Source organism: Acipenser ruthenus, chromosome 58, assembly GCF_902713425.1.
Source record: "Acipenser ruthenus chromosome 58, fAciRut3.2 maternal haplotype, whole genome shotgun sequence".
NCBI classification, from domain to species: Eukaryota; Metazoa; Chordata; class Actinopteri; order Acipenseriformes; family Acipenseridae; genus Acipenser; species Acipenser ruthenus.
The window spans coordinates 3,314,364-3,330,718 of record NC_081246.1 but is presented as its reverse complement, the minus strand read 5'-3'; the positions used below and the strand labels follow the sequence as shown (position 1 = coordinate 3,330,718).

The 16,355-nt window shown below is 39.5% G+C and overlaps 2 protein-coding genes across 3 annotated transcripts in view; one reads left to right on the top strand and one right to left on the bottom strand.

Moving 5' to 3' along the window:
* LOC131724953 (oocyte zinc finger protein XlCOF26-like) overlaps window positions 1-16,355 on the bottom strand; it is a 275,201-nt gene that overhangs the window by 5,796 nt on the left and 253,050 nt on the right. Inside the window, exons 1-2 of one of the 2 annotated variants that reach the window (XM_059018105.1) lie at window positions 4,866-4,999; window positions 4,231-4,428 (exon numbers count right to left, since the gene is read on the bottom strand). In XM_059018105.1, the coding sequence (XP_058874088.1) occupies window positions 4,231-4,390 (160 nt within the window). In that variant the 5' untranslated portion in view covers window positions 4,391-4,428; window positions 4,866-4,999. Of the gene's footprint in view, window positions 1-4,230; window positions 4,429-4,865; window positions 5,000-16,355 lie in introns of those variants that run through there. The other variant, XM_059018106.1, reaches the window with a different exon arrangement.
* LOC117407720 (gastrula zinc finger protein XlCGF28.1-like) lies at window positions 5,099-16,089 on the top strand. The gene is made up of 3 exons (XM_034919131.2): window positions 5,099-5,934; window positions 9,724-10,044; window positions 11,241-16,089. Exons 1-3 carry the CDS (start codon window positions 5,643-5,645, stop codon window positions 11,936-11,938), a joined length of 1,311 nt encoding a protein of 436 aa, XP_034775022.2. The 5' UTR covers window positions 5,099-5,642; the 3' UTR covers window positions 11,939-16,089.

Here is a 16,355-nt window from a genome sequence, read left to right as displayed (position 1 = left end):
AAGCAACAAGGATCTGCAAGAGACCTTCAAAGAAAAACCTTACGATGAAGCAACAAGGATCTGCAAGAGACCTTCAAAGAAATCTCACGATGAAGCAACAAGGATCTGCAAGAGACCTTCAAAGAAAAATCTTACGATGAAGCAACAAGGATCTGCACGAGACCTTCAAAGAAAAATCTTACGATGAAGCAACAAGGATCTGCACGAGACCTTCAAAGAAAAATCTCACGATGAAGCAACAAGGATCTGCACGAGACCTTCAAAGAAAAATCTTATGATGAAGCAACAAGGATCTGATAGAGACCTTCAAAGAAAAATCTTACGATGAAGCAACAAGGATCTGCACGAGACCTTCAAAGAAAAATCTCACGATGAAGCAACAAGGATCTGCACGAGACCTTCAAAGAAAAATCTTATGATGAAGCAACAAGGATCTGATAGAGACCTTCAAAGAAAAATCTTACGATGAAGCAACAAGGATCTGCACGAGACCTTCAAAGAAAAATCTCACGATGAAGCAACAAGGATCTGCACGAGACCTTCAAAAAAAAATCTTACGGCGATGTATTTTCAACTTTTGATTGAGGAATGGTGGACAGCTACGCAGTTATCTTATAAAACCTTTAGCTAATAAAGTATCAGAGTATAGTATATTTTTTTATTTGGTATTTTTTAGAAATATACCAAAAACATATGACTAACAAGAAATGTCTTGTGAAGACGATCTGAATTCAGAATTACATTTTTAATAATTGTACACAGTCTATATCTTGAGTGATTTTCCATGTTTTCATGTTATAGTGTATGTGTGTGTGTGTGTGTGTGTAATAAGAACATAAGAAAGTTTACAAACGAGAGGAGGCCCCATTCAGCCCATCTTGCTCGTTTGGTTGTTGGTAGCTTATTGATCCCAGAATCTCATCAAGCAGCTTCTGGAAGGATCCCAGGGTGTCAGCTTCAACAACATTACTGGGGAGTTGGTTCCAGACCCTCACAATTCTCTGTGTAAAAAAGTGCCCCCTATTTTCTGTTCTGAATGCCCCTTTATCTAATCTCCATTTGTGACCCCTGGTCCTTGTTTCTTTTTTCAGGTTAAAAAAGTCCCCTGGGTCGACATTGTCTATAACTTTTAGGATTTTGAATGTTTGAATCAGATCACCGCGTAGTCTTCTTTGTTCAAGACTGAATAGATTCAATTATTTTAGCCTGTCTGCATACGACATGCCTTTTAAAGGCATGATAATTCTGGTTGCTCTTCTTTGCACTCTTTCTAGAGCAGCAATATCCTTTTTGTAACGAGCTGACCAGAACTGAACACAATATTCTAGGCAAGTCTTACTAATGCATTGTAAAGTTTTAACATTACTGTAAAGTTTTAACATTACGCCCTTATCCAGGGAGACTTACAATTGTTACAAGATATCACATTCTTTTTACATACAAGTACCCATTTATACAGTTGGGTTTTTACTGGAGCAATCTTGGTAAAGTACCTTGCTCAAGGGTACAGCAGCAGTGTCCCCCACCTGGGATTGAACCCATGACCCTCCGGTCAAGAGTCCAGAGCCCTAACCACTACTCCACACTGCTGCCCAATAACACAATGGTTAGAACACCCATTCAGCCTATCAGGACACAGATATTTCCCAACCCATTTTGTAAAAAATAAGTACGTTGTAGTTTGATAAGCATTATGACCTGTTTACATTACTGGGGCATTCAAACATCTCTGAAACCTTTATGACAGTAATAATGCTCAAGATATTTATCCCTGTTAAAAGTAATCAGGAAATTATCTAAAGTAGCAGTTAATGCTTTTTTTTTATAGAAATAATTTTGTGATTCATTTTACTACATAAATGTTAAATTACTCACACTTCTACAGTAGATATCTTGTGATTTAATCACTGTCTATTTATTTGCTTATCTTTATTGCTCTGTCTTGTTGAGAACAGTCATGTACTGAATTTCTGTGATTTTAGATTTGTTTTTACTGTCTTTAACAATGTGAATGCCTTACATATGTTTTGTACATGTATTGTGCCATGTACAATACAATCATGATGAATGTTAAAATATATTTGCAATAAGTAACCTTTATCTTGTTAGAATCTGAAAATTGAATTGTAAATTTCTTAGCATGTGTATAATTACAATCTATTTTAAGCCATTCATTTGAAATATACCCTAGCGCTCGTTCTACGTTTAATATGTTATAGAAGTGGGAAAGAATATGCAAAATATTTGACTGTATTATTTTTTCCTGTCTAATAGGTGCATCTTCAAAATAAATCCAGACAAAGGGACCAAGGTTGAACGCAAGCCATCAAAGAGACAATGTGCTGTGAATCCCAGAGTTATTTCCCTCATTTCTGCAATTGCTGATTTTGAATGGAGAGAATAGAAATAGAATTGCCTTAGATCAGAGGTACAGCCTGGAAGTAAGCAGTTAGTACTGAAATCGAAGGTTCTGAATTCAGAGTTCCGAGTTCCGAGTTCCGAGTTCCGAGTTCCGAAACCAGAAGCGTGCCATAGATGTGTTCTTTAAAGATCTTGCTACCACTTATGAATGAAGTCTCAGTTTTCTTGTTGGTTTGTGTTTCCGTATTTGGCTCTTCCTTGCTGCTCACAGCACACAATGGACCCTCAAAACAGAAGCAATGTTGAAACAGACTATTTGCATAACAAGTAATTTGCAACAGAGTTCCAGAATGTGGAAAAGTGCAAAATCTACACAGGGTATGAAAATGAATGAGGAAACTGAGATGCAAGTCATGACATTTAAAATGTAGTTTTAACTTGACACAGGACATTTAGAATGGTGGGGGTTTTGTTTTTGCTTATTATTTGGTGTGACTATGAATGTCGATAAAGGTTATGAGTTACTGGCTTCTGTAGGATGTTGCCTTTCCATATTGGGCACTCAGATTGATATTTGAAGCACTCATATGTTGTCACTGCAAGGATGAAAATATGACTCCCATTGCATAGCAGTTTGATCCATTCCAGGTTTTATGAGCTGTAGGCTTCTGTATATAATTAAATACCAGGTGCTGAATATTTCAGTCCCGTTTCTTTATTTTTAGTACATTTGCATAGATAGACATGTGGAGTTCAAATATTACAAATATATTAGCTTATCTACATCAGTACAGTTTTTACAAGAGCCCTGCAACTCATAAAACCCGTACTGGATCAAACTGCTATGTAATGGGAGTCTTACTTCCATCTCTGCAGTGTTATGGTTCCAGAACGCACCACTGTCCTTTCCAAAGTACATGTGTTACTAAGGCCCAGATTAAAACTTAAACCCATCCGCTAGTCGCAAATTAAACCTGTACTCAATGGTGTTTTCTTTTTTTTGTCAGAATTTGTGGGTAGGTCAAAGTTTTGATTAAATCTGGGCTTAAATTCAGGTGGAAAGAGTACACTGCAGCTCTTGAAGACTACGGTTGGCCCCTCCTGTTACACACCATGCTTCGTTCATTTTTCTCCACTGGTGGACAGTTACGGCAGCACTCACAGAACACAGTTCCTATGCCTACCTTTTATGAGATGTTATTATTATTATTATTATTATTATTATTATTATCTTTATTGAGCAGACGCCTTTATCCAAGGCGATTTACAGAGACTAGGGTGTGTGAACTATGCATCAGCTGCAGTCACTTACAACTACGTCTCACCCGAAAGACGGAGCACAAGGAGGTGAAGTGACTTGCTCAGGGTCACACAATGAGTCAGTGGCTGAGGTGGGATTTGAACCGGGGACCTCCTGGTTACAAGCCCTTTTCTTTAACCACTGGACCACACAGCCTCCTCAATATACAATGTGTGACCCTGAGCAAGTCATTTAACCTCCTTGTGCTCCGTCTTTCAGGTGAGACGTGGTGCGTTGATGTGGTAAACTTACTTTCTAATCACCCTGTATTTCATTGTAATTAAAATTCTGAATATGGTACCAAAATAAAAGTGCATCTTCGTCTTGCTAACAGGTGAAATTGACCATGTTGTGCCAGTACTGGCATTTGCAAAAGGATTTAGGGTCTCTTTAGTGGGGAATGTCAAAAGCTTTCTGATGAAGTACAGTGTGCAGAATGTTTAACTACAGAATAATATAACAAACAGAAGACATGACTCCCTCACCCCAAATGTAATACATTCCACAGGCGTTCTTCCCCTCTTTCAATAAAGCCCCCCTCTATAGATCTGCATTCCAGTTTCACTCACCTCTCCCAGCGATACTAGAAGGTGGCGTTTCCTCCTGCAGGATCCGCTCATTGGCCTGGTCACACCCCAGCTCAGTCACTTCCTCCTTGATCTCAACAGTCCTGTCTGCAGAAACAACCCATCGAATAGGAAGCTCTGGGCTGATGTGAGCTGCTTCCATCTCAGAAACTTCCTTTGAGTGAGGCTGATCCGCTCTCACTGAAGAAAAGGAGACAAGACTTTTTAAAATTTTAATTTAAATTCCCCTGTACTTTGGTTTGCGCACCAGGCTGAGATAGCTCACAAAAGGCATGCATATGGGTTTATTCCATCCCTACACCACGGGACCATTCTACAATAGATATGTCAGTTTTATTAGGTAACCACACATACCAGACTGGTTGACAATGCAGGTAATAAATTGCAGCCCTATTTGCCACCTTTCGTGCAATAACTGCAATAAATTGTTAACATGTAGAAGTTATTATGGAATAAGACCCACATTCCTCCTGTGTTATCTTTGACTCTTTCTAGCTGTACCTGAAGCCTCATCAAACTCAGCTGACTTTTTCTGAAGTAGGATGTCTATTGTTTTTTTCCTGCGTTAAATGTTTATTGCCACCCTCGTAAATTACGCTAAGTTAAGTGTTGTTTACCTCTCTCTGCAGTCGGCGTAAGTAGTTGATGTTTCTTTCTTTAATCGATCACAAGGCTAACTTTTCACATCTAAACCGCCACCTGAACTAAAGCAATAAAGATTTTTGTTTTTAAAAAATCAAAGAAAACCCGTTGAAATACGCATATAGCATTCAAAGCTTATTGAAGACGCGCAGTACAAAGAGAAACAAAACTGGCGCCATTTCGGATCCAAAACCGGACATTGCATTGGAAAAACACAACGTGGATCCTCCGGTATCCGGTTTCATTACCTCTTCTCCTCGCCACGACCCACGGCAGGGAGGCCAGCCAATCAGTCTCGCAAGATGGGTGAGAGAGTGTTTCTGCAGCCAATAATACGCGAGGAATCCAACCAGGCACGCCTACTTCTAGTGTCGTTTCCATTTCGTTACAGGAAATTGAAACTTGCTTTGTTTATGCAGGGGAGAGAGATATAGAGAGAAATGGGTGTAGCCGTTATTGATAGTACATAGTTTTATATCACCTGCTCTTTGAAGTGTTTAGGTTGGGTTATAAGGTTGTGTGTTAGTTTATTTACCTGCACTGAGTTCTGACACAAAGAGTCTGTTTTCTGTGTCATTTAAGAACCGCAGCTACACAGAAGTTGGAACTGAGAAACAGGGCGACAGGATTCAGAAAAGTAGACGTCTGTTGTTTCTTTAACACATCAGAAAAAGTGGTGATTTTATATGAATGGAAATTATCCAGTAAATTAAAAGCAAAGAGGATTCCTGCTACACTAACAGTCAGTGAAGATGGACGTCAGCGTCTCCGTGTCGTTCTTTCAAGACGAGCTCGCCTCTACCATCGAGCACGCAGTGAAAGCGGCTGTAGACACCGTCTTGTGCCAAATCACAAAAGTTGTCGGCGGCAAATTCACTGAATTCCGAATGGAAATGGCTGGAAAGGAGAAAGAGAATGAAAGTCTGAAGCTGAGATTGGAAATATCAGAGAGCGAGTTGAAAGCAATGCGAGAATGCATGAACGCTGCAGATGCAGATCTTCAACACCCTCTCCAGAGGAATGAGAGCCAGGGATTATTTCAAGGTAAGATATTTTTTATTTATTTTTTTGTATCAACTGTTTGATGTGCAAATGCTCGAGTGGTAGCGTGTTGCACGTTAGCGCAAATATTATTGGGCCACATTATGATTCATATACAGCAGGCGTGTGTGTCATCTTTATTTAAGAACATAAGAACATAAAGTTTACAAACGAGAGGAGGCCCCATTCAGCCCATCTTGCTTGTTTGGTTGTTAGTAGCTTATTGATCCCAGAATCTCATCAAGCAGCTTCTTGAAGGATCCCAGGGTGTCAGCTTCAGCCTCTCCATTTGTGACCCCTGGTCCTTGTTTCTTTTTTCAGGTCAAAAAAGTCCTCTGGGTTGACATTATTATTATTTATTTCTCAGCAGATGCCCTTATCCAGGGCGACTTACAATTGTTACAAGATATCACATTATTTGTTACATACAATTACCCATTTATACAGTTGGGTTTTTACTGGAGCAATCTAGGTAAAGTACCTTGCTCAAGGGTACAGCAGCAGTGTCCCCCACCTGGGATTGAACCCACAACCCTCCAGTCAAGAGTCCAGAGCCCTCACCACTACTCCACATTGTCTATACCTTTTAGGATTTTGAATTTAACATTTGTGACCGATTAGCAGTGTATTATGAAGCACTACAAAGGGTTCAAGGTGCCTTACCATTTAGTGAACCAACATTTCAGAAGATAGTGGCTCCGGTAATGCTTAAGTCAATTCAAATGGTCCGGTGTTTTGATTTAGGCTTCACACGATGCAAATGTAAAATCCACGATTTCCGTCACCTCTGTGACAAAATCGAATCTTTAATTATGAGTCATTAAATCTAAATACAACACAGACAAAAACCCAATATTAGCTTTTATGTATAACCTGTTTCGAATTCTTTTTCATTTACATTCTAAGTGTGAGATCTACACTCAAGGAAAATATAAGAGCTATTGCCAATACGTTCATATGGGGGGCGTGACAGTATTAAAACACTGCTCTTTGATTCACCGTTAGTTTATTTCTTGCACTAGTAATGTGCTGTCATAGGAAAAGATGAAACCCAGTTTGTACCACAAATTGTGCCTGCACTGCAATCACACAGCTTTTTGTAAGAATAAATTCATGAAAATGAAAATGTGGCAGACCAGACCACAGCAGCATGATTTTAGGAATAGGCACAATCAACATTGCTAGACGAAAGGAGGTTGAGGACGAACATTATTGTTTAAAATGCTTTTTAATGAAGTGGTCTGTGGATTTTGTCACAGTGGGTGAACAGATCAGTTATTACACTGGTAAAAGAAAATGTGTTCATTTGCGCTGCTGTGGTATTTTGCATGTGCTTCTGAAACAGCAGCTGCATACCAGCCTTTTTACATCAGTAGGGTTATTCAAAATACAATTGGCCTCTTAGTATTACTGTAACCTTGCACATTTTATTATCATTATTATCATTATTATTTCTTTCTTAGCAGACGCCCTTATCCAGGGCGACTTACAATTGTTACAAGATATCACATTATTTCACATTATACAGATATCACATTATTTTTACATACAATTCCCCATTTATACAGTTGGGTTTTTTACTGGAGCAATCTAGGTAAAGTACCTTGCTCAAGGGTACAGCAGCAGTGTCCCCCACCTGGGATTGAACCCACGACCCTCCGGTCAAGAGTCCAGAGCCCTAACCACTACTCCACACTGCTGCCCCACAACACACTGAAGTTTTTTATTTAGACAAACTGGGATTTTATTGTGACAGGTATAGGTGGTTAAAAGGTTTATGGTGCGATGTGTTCTCTGTGAAATATTTTTTTTAAACGTATAAGTAAACAACCATTTATCTGTGAAAATAACACATTATTTAGTAACACGCATTATTATGCTAAACTTTCAAGATACATTTCATTCTTTAATAAGCCAATTAGGCTGAGTTTATTGAATTTGAACTGGAGTGTGAGTACGCAATGGTGTTAAAAAGAGGAAGTGAAAAAAAAATCACTGCTGAAGTGACTCTGTAAAGACCAGCGCTGTGCAAGCATTTCTCTCACAGCGGCCCCCCCAATACCCGACGACACTCAATCTATCATTTTATATAGAAAAAAGCAAAAACGGTTCTTTTCGACTGCCTGAAACCGTGCACTGCACTGTGGTAGAAATCGGACAGCGTCTGGGAAATCATTATGTTTCATTAAACGTCAAAGGATTTCTAAAATGAACCGAATTAATTTGTGACAATGTTTGCCTGATTTTGGTTTATGTACGGTTGAACCCGTCATTCCTATCGCTAATATATCCATAAATACAACATAGGAAATACATGAATTCTGCATTTCTCAATTTATTATGATGCTATTATTGCACTAAAATATACATACAAATAGAAAATGTATATAGTGGTTATTTAAACCATACATTCTCGGTATAACTGAGAATATTACTAATTGCTTAACGTGTATCCAAAATGTATAAAGGATCATTGCCTTCTCTGTAAACTAATAGTGTAGTTGTACGTAATGGCAGTTTATTATTGATAGTTCGGTTACATTTTAACAATGCCTTGACTTTAAAGGCAACGAGTTATGCAGATCTACCATTAGATGGCAGTAAAGAGCATGAAGCGCTTCATGTGATTTCGGATCAGTGAGCCTTTCGGTGAACCAATGGTTCAGAGGGCTCAGCGATTCACAAGGCTTCACTTTTCCCATCACTAGTGCAAACTAAACTGCTTCCCTTTCTGTCAGCTGGCTAATCTTCTTACTGACAAAATCCAAACATTCACAATAGTACAGTTACAGAAACACAGATTCAAGTTCACTGATTCACAGTCTCTTTGTCAGGACTCGGCTCTAAACAGGTCCTCACCCTCGCACAGCCACACAGGCTTGTTTACTCAGGATTTTTATACCCACCTTCTCACAGTAAATTACACACAGCTGTCTCAGGTTAGCTGATCACTTAAACTGTCAACTCTTTACCTGTTGTGAGGCATTCTGGGAAACAAAGTCTTCTCACAGACTTTAAAAATGGTAGGACGGTATTTTTTTACAATATTGTTTGGAATGAAAAGTATAAGGGTCAGTTGAACAGAAAATGCTTTTAAAATTCCAGTCTAACACGTACGAATAATTGAGGGGTTTACTTTGATACAACCCCTGATCAAGGCAAATAAGGTTGATAGGCGTTGTAATGCATTTGATAACAAATATAAAACATGGAAATGTGGGTAGGGTGAGGTGTTTTTTTATTTTTTATTTCAGCCTTAATTTGAAGCATTGATCACCCCTCTAACACAAATACTTTAGAAGCAATGTTGGATCCAGCCTCATTCCCAGCTCCCCATCCTGTAGTGTCTGTAAAAGTAGAAGTCTCTAGAGGCCATCATTCCTGATTTGTATCTATTGTCCAGGAGCCCAGTGAGCTCAAGCAGACACCTGCAGGGCTGGCCTTTGTCTTCCTGGTAGCTCGCTGTCCACTTTCACTGTCAAGCTCCTGGGTGTAAAGAGTGTATTCACTTGGTTGTGTTATTAGAGGACACTCACTGTATTCCTTAGCTGTTGTGGGGTTTGCTCCAGTGAGGGTAAATATTTTTTATTGGGGAATTAAAAACAGGGTAATATAAATGGGCACACAATATCCATTTAAAAATAAATAAATAAAATAAAAAACATCTCCTCATAAATTGTTCCACCAGAATGACCCAATGACATCTCTCAGTAGATTCTGACAAGGGGCTGGCTTTGTAGAGGAACCTGGCTAGTAAGTAAGAGTTATTGAGTACAATTTCCTTTCACACAGATCCCAAAGAGAGCCATGCTATGCCTAAATCTGAAGCACAGAAGCGGCAAAGGATAGAAGCAGTTTACAAACAGGAAGAGCCTGTTGACCAGGAGAGGTGTGCAAGACTAAAGCAGGTTACAGAGCTGGTGTTTGCTAAAGATGAAGAGGTCCCTCGACTGGAATGTGTTCCTATTAAAGAGGAATTCATAGAACAGGAATGTGTCCCCATCGCAGAGGAAGTTCCTACTGAAAATAATGTCTGTACACTTGAGGAGAACAACACGCTGGGGTCAAGTCTGTATGATGATTGTCCACCTGAATATGAACTGGGATTTAGAGGTAATCGTACAAAACAAGAACATTGAGCAGATTATTAATCTTGCAGAAACTGGTTACTAAACTAGAAGTGTGCTGAAGATTCATAGTTTTGGTCATTCCAGCTCAATTTAAAGAGTAAGTAGCAGGTTTCCGAAAAAATAACGTTACACGTCCCCACGTTTTGCTACAACTGATTAAATAATGAACCTGTAATTTATTGTCATTGTTAACACCCTGACAACTTTTTACACTTAGACCTTTAAAGTCTGTTTCAAAGCTCTTTTCAAAGTGGCCGCTCTAGTCCATCGATAGTGTCAAGATTATTGCCCACATTGTCAAACAGGTAACACAGCAATAATCACCCTTCCTGCATTGATTTAGAGAAGTGGTTTTCAACCCCGGTCCTGGGGACCCCCTGTGTCTGCTGGTTTTCATTCCAACTGAGCTTTCAATTACTTAACTAGACCCTTCATTGAAATGATAATTTGCTTAATTAGACCTTTTTAATTGTTTTCAATGCTTAAACAGTTGCAGAGTTCAAGTTACTTATAAAATGTAATAGCTAACTTAACAACACGTGAGGCGATATATTTCGGAACCCCGCTACTTACTGTATAAGCTATCAAGGCTGCCTAGCCACTATGTCAATGGCTTGCAACATAACTATCCTTGCTGCTGTGACATCCACTGTCATGCCTCTTTCAAATGCTGTTAGATCTTTGCATGTCCCTGTTTCTGGTAGACTGTTTGCAGTTGTGCTGCTCCCACAGCTTTATAGTGGTGCTGGGATCACATGACTCATCAATGGGTGATGCCAAATCCAGTCAGGTTGCTAAGTGTCACCAGAAGAAACATTTCAATACAGCACTTGCATGTAAACCTGATCTTATACTTTTATTCCTCAAAACGATATTAAGTGGGGTGGAAATCAGTGACTGGTACATGTGAGTGATATTAACCGGAGTGTGTTGATAATCAAAGTGATATTCTCAAGCATTTGTACTTATTGACACCCATTATATTCTGCATGGCAAATTTCAATGTGATGATAATAAAAGGAGGCTGGTATTAACAGGAGTGATATTAAGTGGGTTTGACTGTATTCTCATCAGAGTTCACTCTAGGAGTTGGGCATGGTTATGAGGGGAAGCCCTGCAGAAGAGTGAATGTGTAAGAATGCTTTACAATAACCTCTCTCCTTTGTTTTTTTTCTCTAGCTGCTAAAGGAAATCACACAGGAGGGACTCCATTTCCCTGTGCGGATTGTGGGAAGAATTTCAGTTGTTTATCACATCTAAAAATCCACCAGCGCGTTCACACAGGAGAGAAACCTTATCACTGCACAGAGTGTGGGAGGAGTTTCACTCTGTTACAAAATCTTAAAAGGCACCAGACCAGTCACACAGGAGAGAAATCTTATCATTGCACTGTGTGTGGGAGGAGTTTCACTCTGTTGCAGAATCTTAAAAGGCACCAGCACAGTCACACAGGAGAGAAACCTTATTACTGCACTGAGTGTGGTAGGAGTTTCACAGTGTTACAGAATCTTAAAAGACACCAGCAAAGTCACACAGGAGAGAAACCTTTTCACTGCACTGAGTGTGGGAAGAGTTTCACACAGTTAGGAAGTCTTCAATCACACCAGCGCAGTCACACAGGAGATAAACCTCATCACTGTGTTGAATGTGGGAAGAGTTTCACGCGATTAGGAAGTCTTCAATCACACCAGCGCAGTCACAGAGGAGAGAAACCTTATCACTGCATTCAGTGTGGGAAGAATTTCACACGATTAGGAAGTCTTCAATCACACCAGCGCATTCACACAGGAGAGAAGCCTTATCACTGTGCGGAATGTGGGAAGTGCTTCACATATTTAAGTTCCTTGAAAATCCACCAGCAGACTCACAAAAAATAAATCAGGACCAAGCATTTTTCAGTGAGATGCTCCCCCAGGACCAGGTGTTTTTTTGGCTGTAGTTGACTCTCTTCCTATCAAAATTCACAAAAAATCATTTTTTTACAGTAGCATCTTGCAAATGGGTGTCTCTTTTTTCAGAACACTCTGGGGAACATTTTAAAGTACTTCTGAAACCATATCATCTTTTTTTTTTTTTTTGACACAATGTATTTTGTTTTTATGTGATTTCTATTATGTATAAAAACACGTTATTCTATGACCCGAGGGACCTTACAATACTTCCTGAAAGCTTTGTTGAAAAATATTGATGTTTGGGCAGATTAGAAGACATAGTTTCACCTGAGTGAATGCAATGACATCATACACGTTTATTCTCAGGGTCTTTGTAAGCAATAATGGACACTACTCTCGATTTTATTTTCTCAAAATAAATATTTATAAATAATAGTTACTCATTCGATTATCAGTAATAAGAAAAAAATGCATGCGATACATTTAGTTAATGAAATAGTGTGCTTTATCCACTCGTTTCTTGATATTTGTAAATGTTGTAAATGCATATATATATTAAAGCATAAGACAGAATAAATGTTCTAATATAATTATAAGTCAAATACATCAGATTTGCAGTGTTTCCTGTAAACGATTACTCCAAAAACTGAAATATCCCCTTCATATGCTGAATGAAATTTAATCAAAAATAAACATAACATAGCCTGGACGTCGCGAGTTCGAGTCCAGGCTATTCCACAGCCGACCGTGGACGGGAGCCCCCAGGGGGTTAATTGGCCGAGCGTCGCCCTGGGGAGGGAGGGTTAGGTCGGCCAGGGTGTCCTCGGCTCACCGCGCACCAGCGACCCCTGTAGTCTGGCCGAGCGCCTGCGGGCTTGCCTGCAAGCTGCCCAGAGCTGCGTTGTCCTCCGACGCTGTAGCTCTGAGGCGGCTGCACGGTGAGTCTGCAGTGTGTAAAGAAGCGGGCGGCTGACGGCACACAGCGTGTGTTCATCTTCGCCCCTCCCGAGTCAGCGCAGGGGTGGTAGCGGTGAGCTGAGCATAATAAAATAATTGGGCATTTCAAATTGGGGGGAAAATAATAAAAAATAATTGGCAACGACTAAATTTTAAAAAAAAATAATAAATAAATGAATAAATCAATAAATAAATAAATAAATAAACATAACAAATGTAATGCAGGAAAGGCTGTGTTGCACTGCAGTCGTTCTGAGGATGTGTTGCCTGTTCCCTTCATGCATTTGTATTAAAATGCTGCAAAAGAAATAACCTGATTAATAAATATAACAAGGAGCTGAATTCAGTGTGGTGGTGTTGTTGAAATATCTTTTTAGATTTAAATAAATGTTGATTGCTTGCCCTCAAAGGAAAAGTAATACTGTTTGAGGGCGCCGTGGCTGATGCTAACACTCTGGAAGCCTGTGATGCATGAAGTCCGACCATGAGAGAGCTTCTGAAGATAGGTTAGGATGGAGGGGGATTTGATTCATTGACTTGCTGTCTGAACTGATATAAGTTACAAATATAAACAATCCCAATGGTGTATATACAGTTATGGGTAATGGGGATTCTCCAGGTGTAAATGTTTGCCAGTCCATGTTGGAGCCTGGCAGGTTCCATATGCGTGCTTCTGTATGTCTTGTTGCTCTACAATAATACATGAATGATAAGTTAGGCTACAGCACTACTGTTCAAATTTGTCCCCACCTCTCCAGTCTCAGGTACAGTCGTTGCTGTCCCCTCTTCAGCGCCAGGGATTAACATTTTTCACACACACACACACACACATATATATATATATATATATATAACAAGCAACCACAGACACCCATCATCAGGTAAGATAACACAAGAGACATTCTTCAGGTGTTTGAGGTCTGCTGTCATGCCAGTGTGTCAGGGGGGATGCATGCTGGCAGGTCTAGGAGACCGATGCATAATGGTAGGGGTGGCACCAACAACACACTGTACCTGTAAGAATCCCACTGCCATGGGCAGTGTATGTGGCGTCCATTTGTTTGATGTGCTGTCAGTTTGTTGGGTGAGGAACACAAGAACATAAGAAAGTTTACAAACGAGAGGAGGCTGTTCGGCCCATCTTGCTTGTTTGGTTGTTAGTAGATTATTGATCCCAGAATCTCATCAAGCAGCTTCTTGAAGGATCCCAAGGTGTCAGCTTCAACAACATTACTGGGGAGTTGGTTCCAGACCCTCACAATTCTCTGTGTAAAAAAGTGCCTCCTATTTTCTGTTCTGAATGCCCCTTTATCTAATCTCCATTTGTGACCCCTGTTCCTTGTTTCTTTTTTCAGGTCAAAAAAGTCCCCTGGGTCGACATTGTCTATACCTTTTAGGATTTTGAATGCTTGAATCAGATCGCCGCGTAGTCTTCTTTGTTCAAGACTGGATAGATTCTTTTAGCCTGTCTGCATACGACATGCCTTTTAAACCTGGGATAATTCTGGTTGCTCTTCTTTGCACTCTTTCTAGAGCAGCAATATCATTTTTGTAATGAGGCTGCATGCAGGGCAACGTGAGGGGTAGTGGAAATATATGGGCGATCGTGAGATGCAGGTGACTCAATGAGATATCATTGCGTAACACAGTTTTGCATGGGTAAAGTGGGTGCTGGGCCAGCACTCGCATTAATAGTAACATGGAGACTGGGGGGAAAAAACAGGACACAATTATTATTATTTATTTCTTAGCAGATGTCCTTATCCAGGGCGACTTACAATTGTTACAAGATATCACATTATTTTTACATACAATTACCCATTTATACAGTTGGGTTTTTACTGGAGCAATCTAGGTAAAGTACCTTGCTCAAGGGTACAGCAACAGTGTCCCCCACCTGGGATTGAACCCATGACCCTCCGGTCAATAGTCCAGAGCCCTAACCACTACTTCACACTGCTGCCCAATGATATCACCACCAGCAAAATTGAGGTGGACAAGGTCCACTGTTATGAAACTTTCTTTACATGGGCCAGTGGAATATGCTGTGTCATGTCAGTTTGAGAGGGCAGCACCAACAACATGAATCAACCAACAGTCTTCCAGTGTCATACTGGATGAGCAACAGAATACAAACAGATATTTAATGGGAGGGATGGCCTCACCATCACTAGATACACAGTGCTGTCATACCAGTATGTTCTGTGTTCACCATTTCTCCAGTGTCTTAAGACTATGTTGGCAGATTGCACACATGTGCGTTCTGTAAATAGCCATCCTTATGCCGTGCACCTTCCCCATGACACTGGCAGCCTCCCAGTAGGTATTGTCTTGTTTTGCATGTACAGTGCTATTTTGGGGGCTTAAGGGGTTAATGGAAATGCAGTCTGGGTTAGATGGAGCGCAACTTTCAAACTGGCACCTCTATTAGATTTTCAAGTTACTTTTATCATTTATACTTCCTCAAGACACAATATACTCAATCACAGAGTCACAGATAAACGTATTGGCACCCTATGCTTATTACACCACAGTCCAAGGTAACAGATTAAGGACAAGATCAAACAAAAGCAACATAGACAATTTCTAGTAATTTAACAAATCATCTTTATAAAAAAGACAAACTTATTTAATGTAAAGTATTCGTTCATTACAAAAAGTATTGGCACCCCTGCTTTAGTATTGTGTGTGTGTCCTCCTTTTGCTTTTATTACAGCTTTCAGGCGTTTATGATAATTCGTAACCAGTATGTTACACCTTGTAGGTGAAACCTGGGCCCATTCTGTCTTGTATATTTCTTTCAGCTCAGCCAGATTGGATACACAATGCTTGGCTACAGCTTTTTTTTTAGATCAGTCCAAAGCATGTGGATGGAGATGTTGTGATTGCGAAGGCTAATGTTCACTAAATGCTTGTGTTTAATATGTTTTCTTGAATGATCTTATTAATTGTAGGGTGCCATTGAAGACATTGGAAAAGACGTCTAGTCGACATAGTTGGGTTCATATATATATATAAGTTAGCTCGGTTTATATATATCAGTTATTATTATTATTATTATTTATATTTTTATAGTAAATACATAGTATAACTATGTCATCGTAACCCTGCTTCCCAAGATATAGAAGGTTTGGTGGTACAGTGGTTAAAGAAAGGGACTTGTTACCACTTTCAATAGAGAAACACAACAAAACACTGGAGCAAACAAACAGGCACGGTGGCCAAAATAATAGGTTCAAACAAAAGAACAATAAACACACCCTGATATCACTGATATTACTTTAAAATTTAATTAACAAACCAAGAATTGGAAGAAGTATAACGAATCAAATAAAGAAAAACTACACCTTCAGTGGCAATGTTAAATTCAACAGCTATAAAGTTGTTTAAGGCAGAAGGATATTTGATACAAATTACTTTTTTCTTAATTAAAAAAGTTTTACGT

Coding starts and splice junctions, on each gene's coding strand:
- LOC117407720 (XM_034919131.2), top strand. CDS start 5,643: ATGGACGTCAGCGTCTCCGTGTCGTTCTTTCAAGACGAGCTCGCCTCT. Junction 5,935..9,723: donor GAGCCAGGGATTATTTCAAG/GTAAGATATTTT, acceptor CCTTTCACACAG/ATCCCAAAGAGAGCCATGCT. Junction 10,045..11,240: donor ATATGAACTGGGATTTAGAG/GTAATCGTACAA, acceptor TTTTTTCTCTAG/CTGCTAAAGGAAATCACACA.